Here is a 25,049-nt window from a genome sequence, read left to right on the forward strand (position 1 = left end):
CATATGCAGTAAAGGGTGGTTATGGTAAAGAAAAACCGAGAACCATCAGAAGTTGCTGTCTGAAAGAAGATCCTCAGTTTAAACCACTGTATCCAAAAAATAAGTCCATTTTTCATCCATGCATGACAGTTTGGGAACATGCAGACATCTTTGGCTTCTGGCTTGTAGAATGCTGAGTATAGTGTTCCACAGAATCAATACTTTCTCTACGTAGATTTATTGTATGTCTCTCTTTTGTGTGATCTTTTAAAACTGAGCATGGGCCTTTCAGTTTTTTGCATGTGCTTGCCTTCAAAAAAGGCAGAATTCCCAACATGTCCTGATTGCATCTCCATTTGTCTTCAAAACCTTGTTTATACTTTCATGTCTTATTTAATTTTCAGAGAGTAGTGGCTTTACATATGTTCATAATTCTTATTGTTGTTTTTCTCCTCTTTATCCTCTTTGTCTGGAAACCCTTTCTTCATGGACCCATTTCATCAAATCCATAGGTAAAAGTAAAGGTATTACATTATTTTATTTCTTCTTAATATCATCTGTATGAATTACAGTATGTCTGAGTTACATAAATGTATTTAGACCTTTTGGCATTGGTAATGGGCACTGGGAGGTAGGTATATGTGTTAATAAATATTTTATAAATTTAAGGTAAGAAAAATCCATCAATATGTTTCCATTTTCGCCCCCACCCTTTTTTTTCTCTTTAGACTGATCTTTTTCATGTCAGGTGCTCACATAATTAATATATTTAGAAATTAGCTACAAGTTTTGGTGTCAGTTTCTGCAGTATCATTTAATGGTACTTAAATAAGTGTAGGAACTGTAAATATGTGATCTTCAAACATTCAGCTCTGGAGCACACCTGCTCTAGCCATTCTGTATTGAGACATAAGTCTAAGCATGTGCACCACTGAAATGGTACTGCTGTGGGTGCATCATCTTGTTGTCTGCTAGATGTCATTTATGCACATGAACACTGTAGTAACCTAAAAAGGCAGCATTAAGAAAGAGACAAACAGAGGAGCAAGACATTTCTCTTTATGCATACTAACTTTGTTTTAAGGGCATTATCAACTAGCTATGCATTCCCGCATTGCTTGGTAAGTCAGGCATGTGTACTCTTTGATGATGTTGGTACAAAATCCAGAAGCATGTGTAATTTGCCATTTAAAACCATCCTCATTGTGTTTAATGTTGTCATTAAAAGGAAGTAAGTGGTATGCAGCTGTGGCAAACATATAGAATAGTCTTTAAATCAACCATTTTTAACTGTGTGTTAGTGAATGTTTCTATTTAGTTTCTGTTTTTTAATTATTATTATTAGTTTAAATGCAGGAATATCTTTATTCTTTCCTGTGTTCTCAGTGTTAATCTGGTGAATTGGGACCACAGTTCACAGTTCTGCACCTTTATGTTTGTGTCATCTAGCAGGAAAACTTTTCTGCTTGAAAAAGCATCTGAACATGAGCCAGGCAATATGTAAGAAATGATATCAATTTTAAATGTGTAAAATAGAGCTTTAGAAACAAATGCTGTTTGAATACTTTGATCCAACAACATAGGTTATCACAGTTTTGGTTTTGGCAGCTATTTTCAATAGTATAATTTAATCTCATATTAAGCCTCTAGCAACTATGCAAATGACAGTATGTATCAATTATTTTAGAGGTTTTGTGTACCATTTTGAGTGCTTTCTAAACATTTTTACTTGAGGCCAAAATCTCATCCACTGCGTTCTCTTAAGTGGGCATTTCTCATCATGTTCTTTAGTTTGTGGACTTAGGATGGCATAGAGGGAATAATATACTTTATCTTACTGGCTGAGTAAAGTATATGTATATGTGTTTGTATGTATGCATATGTGTATTTGTATGGATGCATGTATAAATACACAATTTCTAAGTGTATACACTCATATATTTGTTATTTTGTGAAAAAGTAACTCAAATAATTTTTTAATTATACAACCATTTTCTACATATGGAATAGTTCATGTTTATACTCAGCTGATATTTGTTTTGGTGTACTTAATGTTAAGTGTCACTTTATTCAGTTTTTCTATGTCAGTCTTAAATGTTTTCTGTTGGCATGTGTGTCAAACATTATTTTTTAACTTCACCGGTTTTCATCAGATTTTGTTCCTCAATCAGCACAAAGACACAGAGGACAGGAATTTGTTTTTTTCATTGCATTCTTCTTCTATTATTGGGACGAGTAAGCTTTTTGCTGTTAAATGGAGAGAGAAAATTTTTAGATGGACTTGAGTATTTTGCAAATCAGATTGGTACCCATTTCATGTTGTTTAATTAGACGTAGAGAAATGAGAAAGGTGATTGTAAGTCTTCTCTAATTGCAGATTAATTCAACAAATCTATATTCTAGAGCAGAAATACAATCATGACTATGACATGGCATCCACAGAGTGTTCATATAACAAGGAAATGAAAACATGTGGGCAAGTTAGAATGAATGACAGACTGGAAGCGCTGTGAGACTGGTACAAAGTGAAGTAGGAATTCAGAAAAAGGAAAGCATAACATCAATCCAAGTCTGTCTTATGTGAATATCCCCACCTTGTGCCATCTGTTGGAGGAATTAAAAAAAAATCTGGAAAAAATAATTTAGGAACTTTACATTGCAGTTTCCTATGTGGAGTTAAATCCTAGTTGTGCATAAAATCGGGGTTAAGTCTGGACAGTTTATGTAACTGATTTACAGTGTAAACTTATGTTTCGTAAATTTTTATATCTCAATATAATCATGGAGCAATTTTCTCAATTTTCCCACGTTTCTCTTGTGTGAGTAGTGAATTCAGGGGATCTGGAATGAAGTTTTGTGGATTACTGTCTTTCTTTATGAAAAAAAGACTAGAAAAAAATAGATTCAAGAACATCTTCATTATTTTGATTTCTTCTTTATGAATTCTTAAATATTTTCTAACTGTTTAAATGTCCAGTGATAGATGAATATATTTCATTAAAAATAATTAACACATGTAAAAAGAACATGCCTTTTGATAACCTTCTTCATCCTCCTCTCAAGTCCTTTCTCTCGAGGTAAGCACTGGTCTCACTTTGTGATGTGTCCTTACAGAGTTGATGTTGATCCTTCTGTGCTCCATAACAACTCAGGGTTTGGAAACTGCAAAATCCCTTATCATGTGTACATGACAAAAATGGCGAAGTCAGCTGGAGACATGTTAGAGACCACTGCTATGGGCTGGCAGAATCACAATGAATTAAACACGAGTTTACTCATTCTTCTCATAGGCCATAGTGCCTCCTATTTTTAATTAGTCATCCTGTTTCAAACTTTAGAGTCAGTCTGTCGCTTGTGTTTTTTACATTCCCTAAACAAAGATATGTCACCTTTAACTGGATATGGTTAAGAATAAACTTTGAATGAATTATAGTTTTCTTTGGGGCAGCTGAAGATCTGTTATTCAAAGCCAACCTTACTTTTGCTGGTTGTGGGTAGATGGATTCAAATAGTCTTCATGAAATTTGGATCACATTTTTTTGGGGCTTGAAATTTGTCAATGATATTGTTGTTAGGATCATTGATAATGCTAATTTTATTCTCCTTTCTATTTAGAATTTAGGTTTATCTATTTGCCTTGAATGAAGTATGTCTTTTCTCTTTTGTTCTTGTTTCTTTTCCTATGTATGTGTAACTGGTCACTTCATTCCAATAATTGCTTTGATTGTTTATTTATATTTTACTTTAATGGCTTATCAGAAATGAATGACTATTTAAATTACAAAAAAAGTCAAAATATGTTGTACATGAAAATCAAGCCATAATAGCTGGTTAATAGCTCAGGAGCACAAGTTAATAATTATCAGCGAATGTTGGCACTTTGATTGGAGGCTTGTACTTTTCCTTCATAAGTCATCATAATTGTAATTACATATTTGTATTTGTGATTATACTTAATGTTAACTTTTCCTAGTAGAGTGTAAGCTCTATGAGGGCAGAAAGCTTGTCTTTCTCTTTGACCATTGTATTTCCAGAACATTTTTCTTATTGTATCTTGAATTTGCCATTTTCATGACTTAAATGTATTTGTTTGGGGGCGGTGGTTTCAACTGTCCATTTTAAAGAGTCAAATGGACATTTATTGTTTAATTATCCAGGCTTCTCATGTTACTAGAAGAGCAAAATATTACAAGTAGAACTGAAAAGAATATAGTTACACATTCTGAAAGTGCATAAGCCTTATTCTCTTTGTGAAGAGTAGATCTTAAATTAGTATAATTTATAAAAATAGTAAAGATAGATTTTTCTCAAAACTAATTGTTAAAGCTAATTGTAATTGTTAAGACCTGGATACAACTCTTCCACCTGAACTAATTGATGAGTAAAATCTAATATTACCATGTGCTTTAAATTTTTATCTATACTGTCATACCACAATAATATTTCATTAAACTTACTCTTATAATAGATTTGATATTATTAATACTTAGAAAAGAATAAAGCATTTGGTGTTTTTTTTAATACATTTTCTTTTGTCTTTGTCTTAGTCCATTTGGGCTTCTATATAAAAATACCATAAACTGGGTAGCTTGTAAGTAACAGAAACTTATTTCTCAAACGTCTGGAGGCTGGGAAGTCCAAGACCAAGGGCGGACACAGTCGGTGTCCAGTGAGATTTTGCTTCCTGGTTCATAGATCACTACCTTCTCTTTGTGTCCTCACTTGAAAGGGAGCAAGAGAGCTCTCTGGAGTGTCTTTTATAAGGACAGCAGTCCCATTCATAAAGGCTCTGCCCTCCGGACCTAGTCAAATCCCAAAATCCCCCTCTCCTAATCCATCATTTTGTGGGTTAGGATTTCAGTTTATCAATTTTGGAAAGATACAACATTCAGATCACACAGTTTCCATGATTTTTATTTTTATACCATTTTCAAGTCCTATGTTGCTATATAGCGAATTTGTCTGTGAAGTGCACAACTTCCAGTTACTAAAATCCTAATGCATATTTGTTTTATGCTTTTTAAAATATATTTTGCTGTGATTTCTGATATAGACCTAATTTGGTTATTAAAATATGATATGTATCTTCTTCTGTATAAATTCTTAAATTGTATTTCCTCATTTAGTTTCATAATAGTAAGTCATCTGTTTGTTCAGAAAAGTTTGTGAATGTTGACAGACCCTTACTGTTGAAATGCCTGTGTTTGGTGCACATACAAACTAAGAAGTAAGAATTTTTTTTTAAATTTTCTACTGTGTTACCTCTACTCTTGCAATACTGGATCCCCTTAACTCACAGCCACAGACCGTGGGAAGACCAGAGTTTCACCTTATAATATCAGACATTAAATATCTACTTTTATCTATACAGTACACATAGAAGGCTATGTGACTATTTAGAATTCAATGTTTATTTAGCAGTTCATCTTTAGCTTACATGTTCGTTAGTTATGAGTAGAACCAAGAAAAACTAATTGAAGAGTATATGCTTATGTATTATCTCTTGCTGTGATTTAACCAATCTTGTTACATGTATTACTAATAAAAGTCCCAGCTTGATTGTATTTCTGTAATCCTGGCTCTGTGAAGCAAAGTTTTCTGTGTCATTATACATTCCTTAAACAATGATAACATTGAAAAACTGATCATCTAAACAAGACTTTTGCTAAACTTGTTGTAGACTAACTTATCCTCAGAGAAGAGCACAGAAAGGACTCTCTGTACTTTAATAGTTTAAAAAATGAGGTGGTATGAATAGAAACTTAGATGCGTTTTACTGAAATATGTTGCAAATAGCAAAACTTTCAAATTATGACATAATGGAGGTTAAACTGATTATTTCTTCTCCAAAATAATGACTTTATGTTATTTATACATTTGCAAATGTATTTTTTTTAATCTAGATTTTTAACAACCATCGTCAACACTTTTGGGCTTGATAGGAGGCTATTTCCTAAATTGTGCTGGTCAGAGGTTAAAAAACAATGTAATTTTCTATAGTCTTTAGCTCTTAAACTAGATATATTTGGATCTTTAATTAGAATCATAACATTTTGGAGCAGAGAAGAATATTAGAGATCTTCTAAAAATATAATAATATAATATTGTCCCTCTTTGTGTTATAAGGCATGAAAGGTGATGCTGCTTATTATGATAGGCAAAACTTTGTACAATTTTGAACCAAAATAACTATCATAATATAGAATAGCCAACCTTAAGGGGACTTCAAAGATTTTTCTTCAGTTAAACACTAATAATCATGAAACAGAGTTTCATCTTCTTATTCTTAGACAATAAATTTAGTGGTAGTATAAAGGAAACCATTCACAGATTTTTATCTAGAATGCCGGTGTCTCTCATTATCAAGATTTTCATTTGAGGGAGTAAAACTCCACCTTGTAACTGATGGGTAATAGTCCTGAAGTCATAAGAGCTGGGTTCATATTCCAGATTTGTTCCTTACTGACCTTGAGTAAATAATTTAGCCTCACATATCAAAACCTTATGATCTGTAATATGGATTAATAAAAATACTCAATTACTGAGGGTAATGTTACATGACAAATTGCAAAAGTGCATAGAGGTGGCTTTTTATTAATGGTGACAATAAGAAAAAGATACCGTGTGCATTTCGATTAAATGAATTTTAAAACGATTAATCTGTAATCTGCCAAAGGTTTAACAAAAACAGTATCATTATCTTAATATCTTCTTTCCATCATATTAATACCCTATTATTTATGATTCTGGCATTGTTTTTGGTTGAAACTAACTAGACACCAATGTCCTGATGATCCGTACTACAGAGAACATTTGTACAAAAAAGTATTAAAGATTGATTATCCTCAATCAAAATTATTTAGATATCTGTTACTCTTTACACTTTAACATTTATCTTACATACAATAATGAGGATGAAATAGACTTGCCTCCACTTTGAGCAACCCTAGGAAATCATTGGTAAAATGCTGGTTTTCAGATGCAAATTTATTGGTTGAAGGAGGCAGGGAGATAGACATTTTTTCATGGACTGGAGGTACCAATGAGATGAAACTTTTTTTGTAAATCAATGTTTTGCCGTACTAATGACTTCATAGAATGATATATAGTTGAGACTGCTGACACCTAGTTATCTGAATGCCACATTTTCAAGGAAAAGCTAAGTAGATATATTTCTGAGGTGTCTATATTGGAAAAATAACATATAATTATCTTGAAATAGTTAAATAATTGGCTAGTATTCTCACATACTTCAAGATTTTGCTAAAAATGTTAAGGAGACTAAAACCTACCACCCTGCTTAATACTGCAATTTGGCCCTCTCCTGAACTTCCATACCGTGATCTAGTTTCTCTTCATAGAAATTACTATCTTTTAACATACTTTAAAAAAATTCTCATTTATTTTGTTTATTTGTCTTCCTTTCACCAGAGGAAGGAATCTGGTGAAGGCAGAAATCTCTACCCTGCCCTGATGTGTCTCAAGGGTTCCTAGAGCAGTGACTGGCACAAATAGATACTCAATAAATTCTTGTTTAATGATCAACTGGTTGGTTAGCTAAACAAGTTTGTCAAGTTTCCTTTGGGTTTTACTTTGGATATTTTTTCTTTCTCATAGTATACTAATTTTTAAATTTCTTTTTCCTTTTTGCTCCAAGGTATATCTTTCTATGAAGGATAAACAAAGTCAACGAAAACAAAAAAGTTTTCGTGTTGTATTGTGCGTCAAGTGGCCTCAGATTTGACACTTTTTATCTTTCTCATTCCCTGTCCAATGCAAGAAGCCTCTAGAAATTTTGGAAAATATTTAAAAACCACTTTCACAACCACTGATGGTCAAAGGTTTCTTTTCACATTTTTCTAATTATCTCAGTCTTAAATGAATATTTCTTTAAGAAAGGGACAGTAATTAATCTTTGCATGTCTCTGTGTCTATACAAGTAACAGGAAGAGGATCCTGGAAGTTTGGCTTCTGAATAGCGTGATTCATTGCGACGTTTTCAGGAAGGATCTTTTGGCAATTTGTGATGGAAAGTTTCAAAAAATGAAGTAGATCTTATATTTTATGGTCATGTAGCTTATCTTTCACTAAAATAAATATAAATTGATTCATTCTTCCGAGATCATCAAGTAGGCATAAACACCCAAAAGCCTTTGATTTTTCTTTCTCAGCACACAGATACATTATTGTATGTCCAAGTAGATGACTTATCAGTGAGTCCAGGTCCACAGCCGGCTGTCCTAAGCCATAGAACCTGTGCTGAAGAACTACAATGGTAGGAAATCTTCGAATTAAAAAGCATCAACAGTACTACAGTGCCTGAGGCCATATTTTGCTTAAAATGTATGTCCTATTACTTGTCCTTTCGAAAAGAGAGTGAGAGCTAAAGGGTTTCATTCAATTGTAGTCACTATTACTGTAATCACCAAGGAGATTCTGCTTTATGTGGGACTGTTACATGTGGTGTAAAGGCACAGCTTTTCAGAATGGATGTTTTCACGGTTTATATTAAGAAATGTAGCCACATGTATAATAATAGCTACCATTTTCAGGATGTATTCTTTTGCATTCATATTATACCTACTTATATAAATGCCTATTGCACAAAACTGCAGTTCTCCCTTTCTGTTTGGCTTGTTTGCCATGTACCTACAACCCCATGATAGTTCATTCAGAATAGGAGCAGCTGAAGTACTCTCTATTAATTATTCGTGTTAACTTTCAAACAGGTAAAATGCAGGGATATTCAAAGAACTATGAACTGAGACTAATATTTTCTTTCATGTTAAAAATACTATTTTATTGCATAACCCAGGTATAGACTATACAATTACACTACTGAGACAATGAATAAGATAATTCAGAAAATTAAAACAACTTATGCTTTATAAGGAATTTCAAAGCAATATTTTATTCTTTGGCTTGAGTTACCTGGGAAGCTGACCCAGTTTTCCCTTTCATTTTCTGGACTTGGCATTATAAAGTCTGTAGACATTTGGAGAAATTTAAATTACTCCATTTAAGGAAACAATCAAATTTAGATTGGGCTAAACTGCTGCTAGAGGGATGGAAATCCCTAAATTGTCCAATTGTGATTTCATTTCACAGGGAAACCCTAGTTCACAAGTTAGCCATAGGATTTCATAGATTGCTAGTAGCAAAATCTGCCAGAAATCTTCCTCTAAACTCAGTGAACAGATAATGTTTGAAGCTATACTGACCTAAAAGAATGATGTGATGGCTTTTAACAGCTGTCTTTCAGGTGTTTATTGTTTAAATAAAACAATACCTTGTCTGGCAATCAGCAGAAATGCGTTTTGAATTGTTTTCTCAGCAGTGTGGTTGGATTTACACTGACCCATCGGTACTTTCAGTGACCAGTGGCATTCTTTTCCAGAGGACTGGCTGAAGTTAAGAGTCTTAAAGAGCAGTTGGATTTGCACTGACCAATGAGGTGGAAGAAGAGAGAAGCTGATTGATCCCAAAGAAAGCCAACACCTAGACTGATGAATGTGAGGACTCTTTGGTTTGGCATTTGTCCTCATTATTTATAGAACGAATGCCAGTTATTAGGCTAGGTTCCAGTTTATTTCTTTTTTTTTTTCTTTTTTTTTTTTTTTTGTTTAACTACTTTAAGCATGTTATTCCCTGAGTAGAGAGAAAGCCCATAGGAGAACCACTCTTTAATCAAACATGTTCAAGTAGCTCACTTCCCTGTCAGAACATCTGAACAATTGCTCAAACATCAGTGCAAACCTTGAGATCATTACTATTGTTCTACCTAGTAGTTCTCAGAGGGACAGCCCAGAGCAGTTACTCACATGTTTCACTCACATTAAAACATACTTGTCTAGTGTCCCATGTCATCAATTCCCTGTGTAAGAACAGATAAATCAGTTAAAAATATGTGGCACTTTCAAATTCTATCATCTTGATTTATTGCAACAGGACAGGACCACTGAGAGATTTATCTTTGGCAAGGGGATAATTTTTGATACCATCTTAAATCACATGCAATATGTAACCCTCTATGTATAGAGCTTCCCTAAATTCTGAAGTTGAGGAACTCCCACAATCACCTGGGATGCATTTTCTAAAATACAGATTTTTCAAGGAACTTAACAGAGGATTTTATTCACTAGGTTATGGCAGATTGGCATCCTGTACTTTAAAAGAGATCACTCCTTCCCCCAGAAGATCTAATGCCCAGTCACTTTGTGACTAGTGCTATCAACTCATTGATTTGACCTTTGACCTACAAAAGCTGAGGACTTAATCTTCATGGTGAAGATTTTTGTTTTTTCCTTGCAGTGACATGCACAACTTGATAACTCCCCTCATAATGCTTCTGCATTGAAAGACTGTTTTTGATAATAAAAAGAATAATTATTAACTTGCTTTAAAAGAAGTTGCTCCATTATGAAAGGACTGAAAAAAAATGTAGTTATTCTATTAGATCTACCCTTCATCCCTGAAACTAAATTGTCAGTTTTCACATTAGTAAAGATGTCACTGAGCTCTTTCAAATCTTGTTGTAAAGGTCATTAAAATTTTCATTGTGTAGAGTTCAGACCATGTGCTTTACAAAAAGACAAAACAAAAATCAAATTGAATATGTGGCAACTTTTAAACTTTTTATGTAATGGCCACCTATGGACACTTTGTAATATGTTTTAGGATCATTCTCAATAATGTACAATGGAAAAAGGATCCAGACAAGGAAAAGCTAAACAGCAAATACTGAGCTCACGTTTAAAATCTGGCACAAATATATCTTGATGCAATGGAAAAGGATGATGATAATGACCCTTTTTTCTGGAAATCGTGGAGAAAGAACCATTAAATAAAACAAGAATATGTTGTATGTACAAAATTCAGGCTTTATTGGGGTAGAAATTTGGTCCATGGATTCTACTGAAAAATAATAGACAGTATTCTTATTAGACATTCAGAAATGACAGACTCAGGTATAGAAATTATATGGAAATGTATGGTAAGATTAAAAAAAAACTATAAAGGAAGTGGTTGAAAGATTAGTGTGAATACAAGAAAAAGCAGGGAGAGAGTGATGAGGGTGATACGGTCAAGCTCCTATGGGGACAAGAACACGAGATTGTAATGTTGTCACTGCAAGAGCAAGGTGTTACTCATTTCTCCAAGTAGAAATAGATGTGAAAGAGTAATGACAGCAGCCTGAGAGGGCAACTTTAGGGTCTAGGGAAGCTCTATTCATAGATAGTTACATATTACATGTGATTTGAGGGGGATCCAAAAATTGTCCCCTTGCCAAAGATAAATCTCTCAGTGGTCCCATCTGTTGCAATAAATCATGATGATAGTATTTGAAAGTGCCACATAATTTTAACTGATGTATCTGTTCTTAAGGAGGGATTTGATGATAGGGGACACCAGACAAGTATTTTTTAATGTCAGTGGAACTTGTCAGATGGCATTGTCCAGCCCTTGAGTTAGCCCCAGTGAGATCTGTGCAGAGTTGGAAGCCCTTAGCACATTTGGCATGGCTGATTCCTGGAGTTATAGAGGAAGCAGAATCCAATGATAGACTGTTAGCAGTATATTTCAGTCATTGCGCACACTGGCACTCCTACCCCAAACTAGGAAAAGTGGATTATTCTTTTTTTAGGAACACCATTATACCTAATATTTACCTCTATTATAAAGTTCTTTAGCTGGATTGCATTTATTATTGGTCAGTCACTGTTGTTAGAATGTGATACCCCTGAAGGCAGGGGCTTTGATATTTTCAGTTTTGAATTAAGGATAGAGCTTGGTACATGAAAGATGCTGAGGAAATCTTGTTGCACAAGCATAGCCAAGGATGATGGAGACTGGAGTTAAGTAGACCCACATTTAGACCCTAGATTGATGATGTATCCGCTTTGTGGCTTTGGGAAAGTTATCTGGCCTCTTTGAAACTCATTTGTCTCATTTGTAAAACACAGATAGTAAAATCTAAAAATCTCTTTTAGCTATGGGGATGAAGTATATGAATATCGGTAAAGTGTGTAATGTATTTCTAGTGAATAGTGAATGCACAATAGTGGAACATGTGGCAGAGTATTTGGTGTCTAATGATGAGTCAAATAAAATTAGTTTTCAAAGGAAACAACTAACTTTTTAAATCACAAACTACATGGAGGAAAGATCAAAAAAGTCAAAAACAGTTATCCCTTGTACACATATTTTTAAAGCTCATTAAATCCCAAATGTTGAGAAAGGAAGTAAAATGGAAGGGGGCAGAAAGAGAATTGCAAAATATTTTTGTGATACATTTTTTTTGTTTCATTTTATGGTGATTTTCATTATTCTTAATTCAAGAAAAAAAAATAGCTGAGGCTAGTCTAAGAATGCTGACCAGGAAATAATTTTGTCGTAATTTTTGCCTCTAAGTAACAAAGGTGAGATGTTTTCTTTAATTTATTTTTAAATTTCTTTGATTAGGGTATTAAGATCCTGCTTACAATGAACTAGTTTTAGCATAAATCAGATAAAGCCTTTTGTTCTACACTGCTCAAGAAGAAAAAGCTTAGCTTGCTTTTAACTTGTTTTGCCTAATTGCCTTTCTCCATTAGAAGAGAATATACCATGGAAAAAATATATAATCCCTTCCTGTCCTTCAGCTCCCTTCTTGGGTGTGTTTTGGAGAGTTTGAAATTATATGAAAGTTATGAGAGAGTGAGATAACTATTCAAGAGAAAATTAAGCTTGTTGGGGTGTGGGGGAAGGCGAGATTCCTCACATAATTTGGTAGGTCTGTTAACACTTTAAGACTCAGAGATAACACTTAAGTGAATAGCAATTTACTAGGAGCCAGAAAGTACATGGTAATGTGTTTTAAATCAGTATAATTGTGAAGTCTACCACAATCAGAAAAGTCACAGAAATTGCTTTAGAATGGAGAGGGACTTAATTAACAAATAATGAACTCACAAATTTGACAAAATCTTTAGAAGTCTCCTAGTCCAAATGCCTATTCAAACAAACTCCTCTGCTAGTTAAGTAATGGGTGATGATGTAAACTCTCTTTATGCTTTCAGAAGGCTGTACTTGTTACCTTGTTACCTCATAAAGTCATAATGTTTTAAGGAGAGGTTTAATTATTAAAAAGTTTTTCTTTATTTTAATCAAAATCTGCCTACTGAAACTATTGCCAATCAGCCATCTGCATGTTGTTTTGCTGATTCTTAAGATAGTTATTGAATTTATCCGATGTGCTGTGCTCTGTTTTCAATTTCTCTAGACTTAAAAACATTATGTCTAATTTCTCATTCACTTAAAAAAATACTTTCTATAAATATATTTCTCCACCCCATCTTTATTTTTTGTTGCTATAAGAAAATACCATAAATGTGTAAGTTATAAAGAAAATAAGTTTATTTCTTGTAGTTCTGCAGGCTGGGAAGTCGAAGAGCATGGCACTAGCAACCATTGGGGGCCTTCTTGCTACATCATAACATGTGGAGGGCATCACATGGTGAGAGGGTAAGAGAGTCCCTGCCAGCTCAGGTCTCTCTTCCTCTTCTTAAAGCCACCTGTCCCATCAAGGGGGCTCCACAATGATGACCTTATCTAATCCTAATTACCTCCTAAAGGACCCACTTCCAGTCAGCGTATTAATTTGAGGATTAAGTTTTCAACACACAAAATTTGGGGAACACATTCAAACCATAGCAACTCCTATACCCAAATTCAGATTTTTCTCTTCCATGTTTTATTTTTTGGTTCTTTCAAACCATCCCTCACAGTGCTGAAGACCTTACCATCTCTTTGCTGGTTGTCTCCTTCTCCTAATCTTGGCATGCTCTAATTGTCAGGATACCTCTTAAAGCCAAGTCTAAAATTAATTATACTATCCCTGGGTATCTGAGCAAGGCATAGTAAAATGGAAGCATTCTGTGGTTTTGGAAATAATACTTCCGTTAATGCCATCTAAAATCAAAGGTAGGGGTGTGGTTGTGTGTGTGTGTGAATGTGTGTATGTATTTTCGTCAGTGTTACTGTTTTATCAATTCATACTGAACTTTTAGTCAGTTGAAATCTCTAAGTTTTTCCACATGAACTGCTTATAAGTCAGCCTTTCTGTACTCTACTCAAGAGTTGATGTTGTCAGCCCACTTTAAAACATGAAACATTACTATTCAATTCTACCTTCAATCATTAGAAGTAGTAAATTATCTACTAAGGGTCCTATGCAAGATGCTGTGAATACAAACATAAATAAGGCTTGGTATTTGTTCTAGAGGGATTTATAGCTCAGTAGGTGAATACATTTTTACATGGAAGTCTCATCAATAGTTAAAAGCCCTGTAATATAAGTTATTTACAGAAACCAACATTCTTCATTAGCTGAGCCTTGTTGAGTGATGAGTGTTGGCTAGAGTGACATTGTAGTGTATTAGTTTTCTATTGATGCCATAACAAATTACTACAAATGTAATAGCTTAAACAACGTGAATGTATTACCTCACTCTTCTGTAGGTCAGAAGTCTGGCATGGATCTCACTGGGGTAAATTTGATTTGTCATCAATGCTGCATTTCTGTTAGAAGCACTTGCAAAGAATCTGCTTTCTTCCTTTTCTATCTTTTTTGAGGCTGCCTACATTCCTTGGCTGGTGACTCCTTTCTTTCATCTTCAAAGCCAGTAACCTTGCATCTCTCAGACCATTCTTCTGTAGTCACATTTTCCTCTGACTCCTCTTCTGCTGTTTTCTTCCACTTGTAAGGAGCTTGTGACAACATTGGGTCCAGGGTTCTTACCCTATCGTTAGGTCAGCTGATTAGCAAACTTAATTAACATCTTCAACCTTAATTGCCTTTGCTATCTTTAAGGGCAAAAAGAATAAGGGCATCTTTTTCTCACCGTTCGTAAAGGTCACAGCCAACACTCCTGTAATGAAGGACAGATTAACAAGAGAAAAGTATAACAAACTTAGTTAATCAAAGTTTCATGTGACACAGGCACTTTCAGAGTTGAAGACCCAAATACCCAGGGAAAACTGTGTACTTTTTATACTGAGTTTCAGTGAAGAATGAACCGCCATGTAGAAATGTGATTGGACAAAAGAGTATAATCTAATGGTAATAGACTGAGGGGGGAAATCCACAAAGGTTGGTTTATTTTTTTGTTTTTGTTTTTTTGGTTTTTTGGTTTTTTTCAGATTCTTCTCTTTGTAGCATTTTTCCCTCCAGAGTATAGGGCAATGAGAGTCTTCAAGGGAAAAGGGAGAGAGTGACCTTTCTAAATTTTATGGCTTACTTTAGGGGAGAAGAGTTTTAGTTTCTAGACAGACCTTGGAGAAATGCAATTCTGGTTGCTATGACTTGCTTCTGGGGAGAAAGAGGGGTGTGAGAGAGGAGGGCAGGAAAAGGTCAGAGACCTTGTTTCTGAGGCTTTTCCAATCTCCTTCAGTTCCAAGTACTCAGCATGCCAGGGTGCCATACTTTGGGGTATGTTCTGAGCCGCAACACATGTAATCCACATGTAATCCAACCTATTCACAGGTTCTGGAGATTAAGATTTATACATCATTGGGGTGCCATTATATTTGTCTAGCATAGGTAGACACATTTCAGGCAGAAGCATAATGTAAGTATGTAAGAGAAATGCAGGTTGCAAGCAATTGAGTATTAATGCAACAAGGGAACCTAAAGGATGAAACTGGAGAAACAGATAAAGGTCAAGATGATGGAAAGACTTAAGGAACAGGATCAGATTGGTTGTTTCAAAAGATTATTCTGGCAAGAGAACAGATTTAAAAAATGCAGAACCAAAGATAAGAAAACAGCATAGCAACAATTATTTAGTCAAGAAAGATACCAGAAGTTTACACTATTTTCCTAGCATCAGAGGTGAAAAATAAGCAATAGATTTGATATGTGCTAAGGAGTTAGGGTCTATGGGTTTGTTGGTTGATTAGTTACAAAGATGTGGGCACGACTGGAGTCAAGACTGATTCCCAGATTTTCATGAGAAGACTCTAGGTGAATGGTGATGTCATTTATAGTATGGATTACTGAAGAGAAAGTAGAGATGAGGAGTCAAAGGAAGAGAAATGCTTCTGATTTCCATTTTAGTACATGGATATAAGTAAGCTATATTTTATCCTCGTATGTAATTCTATCCCTGTGTTATCTACAAATATGATATTAATCTACTTGGTATTTTTAATGGAAAAAAGTGTGGTAGAGAATAGAGTCCTCAGAGTGCCAGTAGGGATAACCTTAATGCCCCTAGTGTAACCACCACTGTCACGTCAATCTGAATCCACTATATAACACCATTCAACCAGCTTTGACTCTGTACTATTAGCCAGGTCATATTTCTGCACATATTCCAAAATTTGTCTTAATAAACTTAGTCTAGTGCCTTGCTTAAACATTTAATAGACTGTCTAAATCATGAAGCAATATTGGGGAAGTTATTTCTATTCAATAGTGTTAAATATTTAAGTAATTAATTCACTTTCTCTTCCATTTTGATAAACACATCAACCCAGGGAACTCTATGTGTAAATTCTATTCAAAGCCCTTTGTGGAACATAAATACATATGTCATGTTTATAAATATGTAAAATATAAAATATAATGACCATATAGGAGAGCAAGAGATGAATTCTTACTGGAAACAAAGTGCTTGGATAAGTGGTAGCTGACAGGGAAGAGATGAGAAATGAGGATAGATTCACTGGGAAAGAGGACCCCTGAAAGAAAGAACAATGTCATTAGAAATATTGGAACAGCTTCATGCAAAGCATGATTATAGTGAGGGATGTTGTGTGGCTGCAACACAAATGTGGCTGCAAGGGAGGTTTGGAATGAAAGAATTGGTAGCTTTCTGGTTCATAGATGTAGTTATTTTAATTGAATTTGAAAGTCATTGGGCAGCACATAGCCTCTCCAAATTTTCGCTAGGCTCTCTTACTCCCTACTGTGTGCCCTAACCAGACTCACACATTTATGTTTCTTACCAGGTTCCTTAAATAGCTGCATTTATAACCCTGGATTTATAAACTTATTTTGCAGTCAACACACAGTGTGTGTCAGAGGGTTGGGGATGGATGCTGCCATTATCAGAGTCCCACTTTAAAAAGACATCTTAATGGCAGAGTGAATTCCAAATTACAGTGCTGAGGAAAGGTGGGATCATTAGAGGAAGGTGAATAAGCTAAGAGGTTGTTTAAAACGTTAAGATAAAAGTGGGCTGAACTGTGATGATAATATGAGGAAAAGAAGGAAAGGACCAAACATGAGAAACTAGATTTACAATTTCATTAGGACATGGCCTGGGTCTTGTTCTTTCAGTGGGACAAATCACAAAGTAGATAATAAAAAAATGAATGAATGAAGACATTGGAGTAGTTGAATTGGATGTGAGAAGTGAAAGGAAAGAACTGAAGGCAACTTGAAGAGCCTGGATATAAGTACCCAGAAGGATTATGCTTCTGAAAGTGCCTGCGGGAGAATAACATTCATCTTAGATCAAGTTCCAAGAAGACATCCAGGGAGACAACATTCAGCAGCGATGAAAGTATGAATATGGTTCTCAGGATAGAGATTATAATGAAAAGGGAATATGAAAATTAAGAAAGTTTATTTCAACCCAGCAAAAATATTATGTATCAAGATAAAATACAGATTAGTAATCTTTTTAAAAAGAAAGGTCTGATCATTTAATGCGGACACGTTGTTTCATGGATGAAGAAACTGAATAACAAGTGTTTTGCGTAAAGTTAATCAACTGGTAAATGGGACAGTTAGCTCTAGCACAGAAAAGGACATTCCTTGTATTGCATCAACAGTTTACTGCATTACCTCTGACATCTCCCCACAAGTTTCCACACGGTCCCATTCCCTACTTAGAAGAGAACCATTTTACCATCGTTTATGTTCCCAAATATGAACTTGGATACATTTGTAAAATTCACGTATGGACTGTTTAATACTTAGGGATTTCAAGATACCTTTTCTAAATTTCAAGACCTAGTAGAAAGAGAGTGGGGCTGCAAGGAAGCCTAGGGTGAAAGCTACCAGCTTTATTTTATGTCATTTTTAAAAATTATTATTATACTTTAATTTCTAGTATTCTGGCCTGGCCACTCTAACTTGTCTCATGTATTTCAGTCAAATTGCTGTTATGGAACAAACTGGATTCTTCAGTTCTAAATTTCACAGAATTATGTAAGGCTAATGGATTTCAGGTCATGCCTTACTGAGCCTAAGGGTTCTGGGGAGGGACCTGAGGACCACTGCTGGGGCTTAAGAGTGCGGAAAGAGCAGGACTTGGAGCCCTTGCCCTGATTCCAGCAGAGACATAGTCTTTTCTCTGTTTTAACATTGGGCTTTCTCCCATGATTGTCTATAAAGGAAGGGTCTCTTATTTTAAAATATTTGATAACTACTGCTAGAGGTTATTAATCTCAGGGCTGCAGCCGGCGTTTCAGATCTTACTGTCTTGTATTTGTGGATTATATTAGAACACTCCAAATCTCATTATTTCAAATGAGTAAATCACAGAAGTTCAATTTTATCCTGAAAGTACCTTTGAGCCATTCAGCTCTGAGCCAAGCATCATCTCTCTCTGGCTTTTGCCAACACAGCTCCCTTTGCCTAAGGACGTATTGAGAGGAAATAATTTCAAGTTTTCACAACTAAAGGAGAGTCTTTCCATTAGGAGAAGATACAAGTAAGCCCCATTTTATCCTGTGTTATAATTTACAGAATGCTTATGCACAAGGCCCATAAGGTATGTTGTGGGGGTGGGGCTATGATATTGTGGTACACTGAGAGCACATGTCACTACAAAAAACAAAAACAAAAACAAAAAAACACCTCCCCCAGAATACTTCTATAATAATTCTTCAGTTAAAGATGAATTAACAGTTAGTTACCTCCAAGACCATCAACATAATAGAAACAGTTATTATGCAAAGCTTTATTTGAACCATGTTAATGTCTTCCTATAGTTAGATTGAATTCAGCTTCAGTATGGTTTAGATTGAAGAAAAGTCATTTTGGTCAACAAGACTAAAGAGAGAGTTAAAATTTAGGTTGGCGAGGTCTGGTAGTGAATACCTAGAAAGCAGAGAATATAAAGAGATTGCAAAGGGTCCTCAAATCAATTCCAGTATCTTACTTATTTTAGTTTATCTTTTAAAAAAAGTTCTGGCCCTGTCTAAATAAACATAGCTTTATTCTTCCTGGTAACATTATCTCTGAAAAATAATATATTGGTGCTGGTTGGGAATACATGCCCAATATCTTCTTGAATAAAGTGATATTATTGTAATTTTCTACTTTTCTCAGCAGCTTCATCTTTTATTCATAAATACTTGTTTTTGGTTTGTAAAAGCAGTTTTCTAAATGTACTTCCTCTTCCCTTCCTTATCATTTTCTAATTATAACAGTAGTAGTAGTTCTGATTTAGGTAAACTTATAGAATAATACATTAAATTAATGTATTAATTCATTTTCGACTTGTAAAAAGCATTTTCTTATCTGTTATAATAACTATCTGAGATAAAGGGACAGTGACATTTGACTTCCTTTTTGCAGATAAGAAAAAATAACCAAGATAAAAACTTTTCCACATTACACAGTAAGGAAATAGCAAGTCAGAACCTGATGGTGAAAGCTAAAGCTCCCCACTAAGGTCAAACTACACCATGCATGGGTTTTTACCAGGGTGCTGTAATATATTCTCAGCACTCCCAAGTTACATGGTATCTTAGAAGATCAGGAGATGTACTATTTCTCAATACATCCAGTGCTGTCTCACAAATTAAATTAGAAAACAAAATTAACTGATATTAAGTTGTTTCACTGGTAGTGTTTTCCAAGATAAGCTAAAATGATTTCTGGTTTAGAGTTATGAAAATCCTGCATTTAGAATTTTTTTATGTAGATCTAGTACATTAATATTTATGACCTCTTTTTTTTTCAGTTCCCGAGAAAACTTGTTTTTGTTCTTCTTCTATTCTAAACTCAGAATGTGATTCAACATTTGCTTTATTTTTTTTCTAATTTCTGTCTGTTTTTACTTCAGTGATTCTAAGCAAAATGAATAAATGTTTTGGTATAATGAATATTGCTGAGAATAAATGCATTTTCTTTGTCTTGCCCTGGTTAAAGAATATTTCTAGATGCTGATGAGTGAATTAATGATATTTCAGACTCCTCATCATCTAATAAAGCCATCCTTCTCAATGGCCAGTTGAGGTTAGGCTTTTCTAAAGGAAAAAAATAGTACATTATTACACTCACTTTCTTAATCTAATGGCTCTAACTTTGCCTTGGAGAACTTCATGACTTTCCCACCAAATTCTAGTTTGGTATAGAAGCAAGTAGTGTTCTATTCATTAATATGGAAGGACAGCATATAGGAGGTTATTTAACTCCTTAGTGTCTCCATCTTCCATTAGCCATGCATGTTGCAATGATAAATGAAAACATTTTTAAACATTTTGAAAGCTTGAAAACCTATTTAGTGAATACAAATTAGCACATTATTGCTATAATTCACATTTACTAAAGAACTTGTGGACTATTGGCAGTTTCTTTGGATTGTTGTTTAGTCTGTTTTTGATTACCTACTGGTCAAATCACATTTTTTTTCTTAGTGTCACGTGATATCGAACTATTGTTGAACTTTCCTTTTAAGATTGTAAGATTTATTTGAGATCCTTTAATGAAGTTCTTGCTTGTATATAACTTTGTACCAGAACCCCAGGTGGGGAACTTTGAAAGCATAATTAATGTTTTCTCATCTTTATTTTCTTTCTTTTTTTTGCGGGGACGGAGTCTCGCTCTGTCACCCAGGCTGGAGTGCAGTGGCGCAATCTCGGCTCACTGCAAGTTCTACCTCCTAGGTTGACGTCATTCTCCTGCCTCAGCCTCCTGAGTAGCTGGGACTACAGGTGCCTCCCACCATGCCTGGCTAATTTTTTTTGTATTTTTAGTAGAGACTGGTTTTCACCATGTTAGCCAGGATGGTCTCGATCTCCTGACCTTGTGATCTGTCCGCCTCAGCCTCTCAAAGTGCTGGGATTACAGGTGTGAGCCACCGTGCCCAGCCTCATCTTTGTTTTCTTTATTGGATATTAATTCATTCTGTTCACTCAGTTCAAATTTATTGAATCCCCTCTTGTGGGCTCAGGGGAACAGGGAAATGAACAGATGAAAATCATGGATCATGGTACTCACATTTTAATGGTATGAAACAAGCATTAACAAAAACAACAAAAGCCAGATAAATAGTGTGTCAGATAGTGATACCTTCTATAGAGAAAAAAATCAGTGAATGGGACACAGGAGTGTACCGATGAGAAAGGGAGGTTTAATTTTTACATGAGGTTGTCAGGTAAGGCCTTCACTGGCAGCATGACATTTGAGAGAATTGAAGAGGTGATTCAATATGAGTTCAATTTTCTTGATTCTTAGGGGAACCATCTCTTCCTTTCTACCTCCAGTGAGCTCAGTCTAATCCAGGTAGCGCTCATCACCTCGTTCTTGCATTACATCATTCCTGCCAGCTGCTTTAGCTGGTTTCTCTTAGTTAGGTTTCACCCTCTCTGGCTTGTACAACATCACGGAATGCCGTTGCCCAGAAATGTGCAAATGTTCCCTTATTACCTGTCATATCAATTACAGGCTCCTCCACATTATTTTCCTACTATTTAAGAGCCCTATTTATTTAATAATTTTACTTTTAATCCTCACTCTGACAAATAGGTCTGTTCATGCTATCTTGAGTAAGCCATACTTGTTTCCAATTCTATTTTCTTACTTGTACCCGCCTTCCCTCCTGAAATGCCTTCCGTTTTCTAAATATTTTACCCAAGTGATAGGGTTTGTTTAATTGATACTGACAAATATGCTTATAATAGAAAGTAAAACTGACTTAGACCTAATAACCTCAACTAGAGGCTGATCCCAAGTACATACTAAGGGTTTTAGAACTACTGTCCTTAAAGGGTGAACTCCCAGATACTTACCCTTCCACTGGAGAGTTGAAGTGTAATGTGATATAGGATATGGTGAGGTTTGGAGATTTAAAGGATTGGGATCTATTATGCACTTAAAAATCCCACATTGTCCAACATGTTTTGGACACTAGGCCTTTAGGCTGATCCCTGTCACAAAGGGGAAACTGACATTCAGCAAGGTTTAATTTCTTGTGAGTAGCCATGGGGAGATATTATTTCTTTTATTTGTATTGCTCAGCCTTCTCTTGATAATATTCATGTTACTCTAGATTGATTAATTCTCTGATTATTTTATGGTTAGATGCTTAATTTACACACAAAAAAATCCCTTTTGGTATATTTCATGTCTTGTCTCTTCAGTTATTACATATTTTAAAATACCTCTGTGTGCCTAATATCAGTACATCTTCTGTATCTCCCATGACGTCCAATAAACTGCTGTAATTCACATTCAAAAATTCTTGCTAATTAGTTTGATGTGGAAGGTTTCAACAACCTGACGTTTATGCTTCTTAAACTGCAGTTCATGTATTTGACATAATTCTGCCAGATATCAAAAGTTCTGTAACATCACCAACATGGGGTTACATCAAAGAAAAATAATGTCATAAGAACCTATAAATTCTTTGTATAGTCTGTTGTCACATTTCCCTGCTTGTCTTTCTACAGACTTTCTTTAATACATCCTGCAAAATATTAGAAAAAAACAAATTAACTGTCTCTTCAAGGAGGGCTTTGACATAATCTACCCCCTTTTTTAAATTTTTTAAAAAATTTTCTCTCTGGTAATCTTGTTACTTCACAGGGTTACCCTTATACAGTAATATAAACTTGGGGGAAGCAGGGCCCACATCTACTAATCCTTGTCTGGAGAGAAGAAAATGAAAAGGCCTCTAATGTGGCAGAGGGTGTCCCTAAAATTGAATAAACACAGTGTAGTGGGAAGACCCTCCTTTTAAGACACATCTCACCTTATTCTATTTGTCATTGTCAAAGCATTTAATGTTCCAAGCCTTCTGCAACCAGTTTTATCTGATAACATTTTCAATTGTACTGCATCGGAAATTGGAGTGAGGTGCACTTCAGAAATTACGGTGGAATCCGGCTAATTCAAATTATTGATGTGGCGATTTGCTGCAGATGGTTAAATTTTGTGAGCTTAGAAGTAAGTGAAAATCAGGATTAAAAGTCAACCTATTGCTTCAGAATATGGTTCATTTATTTTAGCGACTGTAGTTTAATTTTAATTATTTGTGTCTCTGCTGAATAGTTCTTCGGCAAATGCTCCATGGAAAATACATCATCTTCTTTTTCAAGCTGTGTCTGCATTCAGAAGTCTTAACTCTCTGTTTGACATATATTTCTTTGAGTCATCTATATTAGGAAATAATTTTTAATCTGTCTGCAAGAATCCTGAATTTGCTTTCCAGAATAGGTACTACATTCAAAATCTAGTATGACTTCTTAGGCATTTAATATTCTGAACAGAAAGCTTCCATAGAAATCTTTTATTCTGGTTAAAAAAACCCAACTAAATAATTTACTCTTTTAATTATATTTCACTGTTAATGATGTCCATCAACACTTATTTAAATGTATTTTCAAAGCATTCATTTCTGAAGAATAAATTATAAATGTGCTTTTTATATTAAGCAATTAATTTCATAGGAAAATTAAATTTTTGAAATGTGGGAATTTAGATTGTAGAACAATTGAATGATAACCTCATAGAATATTATAGCAAAGTTGAATCCTCGGAAGAGCACAATATCCCCTTTCATTTTCTACCTCCCTACGGATATATGCATGTCTTTTATTTGACATTTCATAAAAATGTGTTATAATTATTGGTAACCAATAGTAGGATAACTTTGAAAATAAAACTCTTTGAAAAGTGTGTCCTTTTTAAGATTAGACATGTTAGACATGCCACTTCCTCTCTTATACATCTTTGGAAAAGGGCTACAGATAGAAGCCAGAATGGCCCATATTTAAAAAATAAAACTGCAATTAAAATCTTTGATAGTTACATTGAAAGCAGTAAGAAAGTGTTGGAAATCTCTGCAAGGGACAGTCCGAAGAAGGAATGAACTGTATAAAAAAAGAAAATTTTTGAGGAAAAAGTTTGAAGATGAAAGGATTCTTCATATAGAAACAAAGAAACAGTGACATAAAGTTATTCAGACATTGACTGAATAGAGCCACAACTAATGACAACTTAATAGGAGAACTTTATCTTCAAGCTTAACAAAATTTCTAGACCTAATGCAATTCAAGAAATATCTGAAAATTATTGTGTGACCTGGCATATCTAAACTAAACTTGTCCTGTAATTTTCTAGTTCAAATTATAGTGGAAGATATACTGTAGTGGTTATTCAATCCATTCTGATCAATTATGACTATTACGTTTTGTTTTTGCTACCATCAATCTTATGGAGGAATACAGTAAATAGAACCCATTTAAAGTGCACACTTTGATGAATTTTGACAATTGTTTACACTTGTGAAACAATGCTACAACCAAGATACAGAACATTTCCAAAGATTATGAAGATTCTTTATACTCCTTTATAAAGTCCATTCTCACACCTTCACTTGGATCTGGGCCACCACTGATCTTCCTTTTGTCACCACAGAATAGTCTTCATTTTGTTTAAATGGAATCACCAAGTATGTGCTCTTGTGTGTGGCTTCTTCATTTCTGCACAGTGAGTTTAAGAGTCATCCAAATGTGTTTGTGCAGATGCAGTACTTTATTCCTTTTTATTGATAGGAATATTAAATTATGTTTTTATGTGTATGTTTTATTTCTTCACTTAAATCATGTTCTTATTAATATCAAGGAATGCATTTTAAATTCTGTGTATCCCCTCAGCACCTAAAATAATCCCTTGCACATAGTAGAGGTTTGTTGGTTAATTGATTCATCATTCTGAGCATAGATGTTGGAGATAAGTTTTAGAATGGTCCTGGTATCACTGATACTCATTGTTTGAGAAAAATTTTGTGTTGGAAGTAGCAAGTTCAGAGAAAACAATTTATTGAGCAGTTTCTCTATGCCAGTCA

The 25,049-nt window shown here is 34.6% G+C and overlaps 1 protein-coding gene across 30 annotated transcripts in view; it reads left to right on the forward strand.

Moving 5' to 3' along the window:
* The window catches only part of NRXN1 (neurexin 1), a 1,116,221-nt gene that overhangs the window by 110,228 nt on the left and 980,944 nt on the right, over positions 1-25,049 (forward strand). The window contains exon 5 of one of the 30 annotated variants that reach the window (XM_063789118.1): positions 1-25,049. This exon is cut by the window's right edge and continues 47,009 nt beyond it. The exons of the other annotated variants lie outside the window; for them this stretch is intronic. Coding sequence (XP_063645188.1) covers positions 1-176 — 176 coding nt within the window. The 3' untranslated portion in view covers positions 177-25,049. 30 annotated transcript variants of the gene reach the window in all.

Source organism: Pan troglodytes, chromosome 12, assembly GCF_028858775.2.
Source record: "Pan troglodytes isolate AG18354 chromosome 12, NHGRI_mPanTro3-v2.0_pri, whole genome shotgun sequence".
Lineage (NCBI taxonomy): Eukaryota > Metazoa > Chordata > Mammalia > Primates > Hominidae > Pan > Pan troglodytes.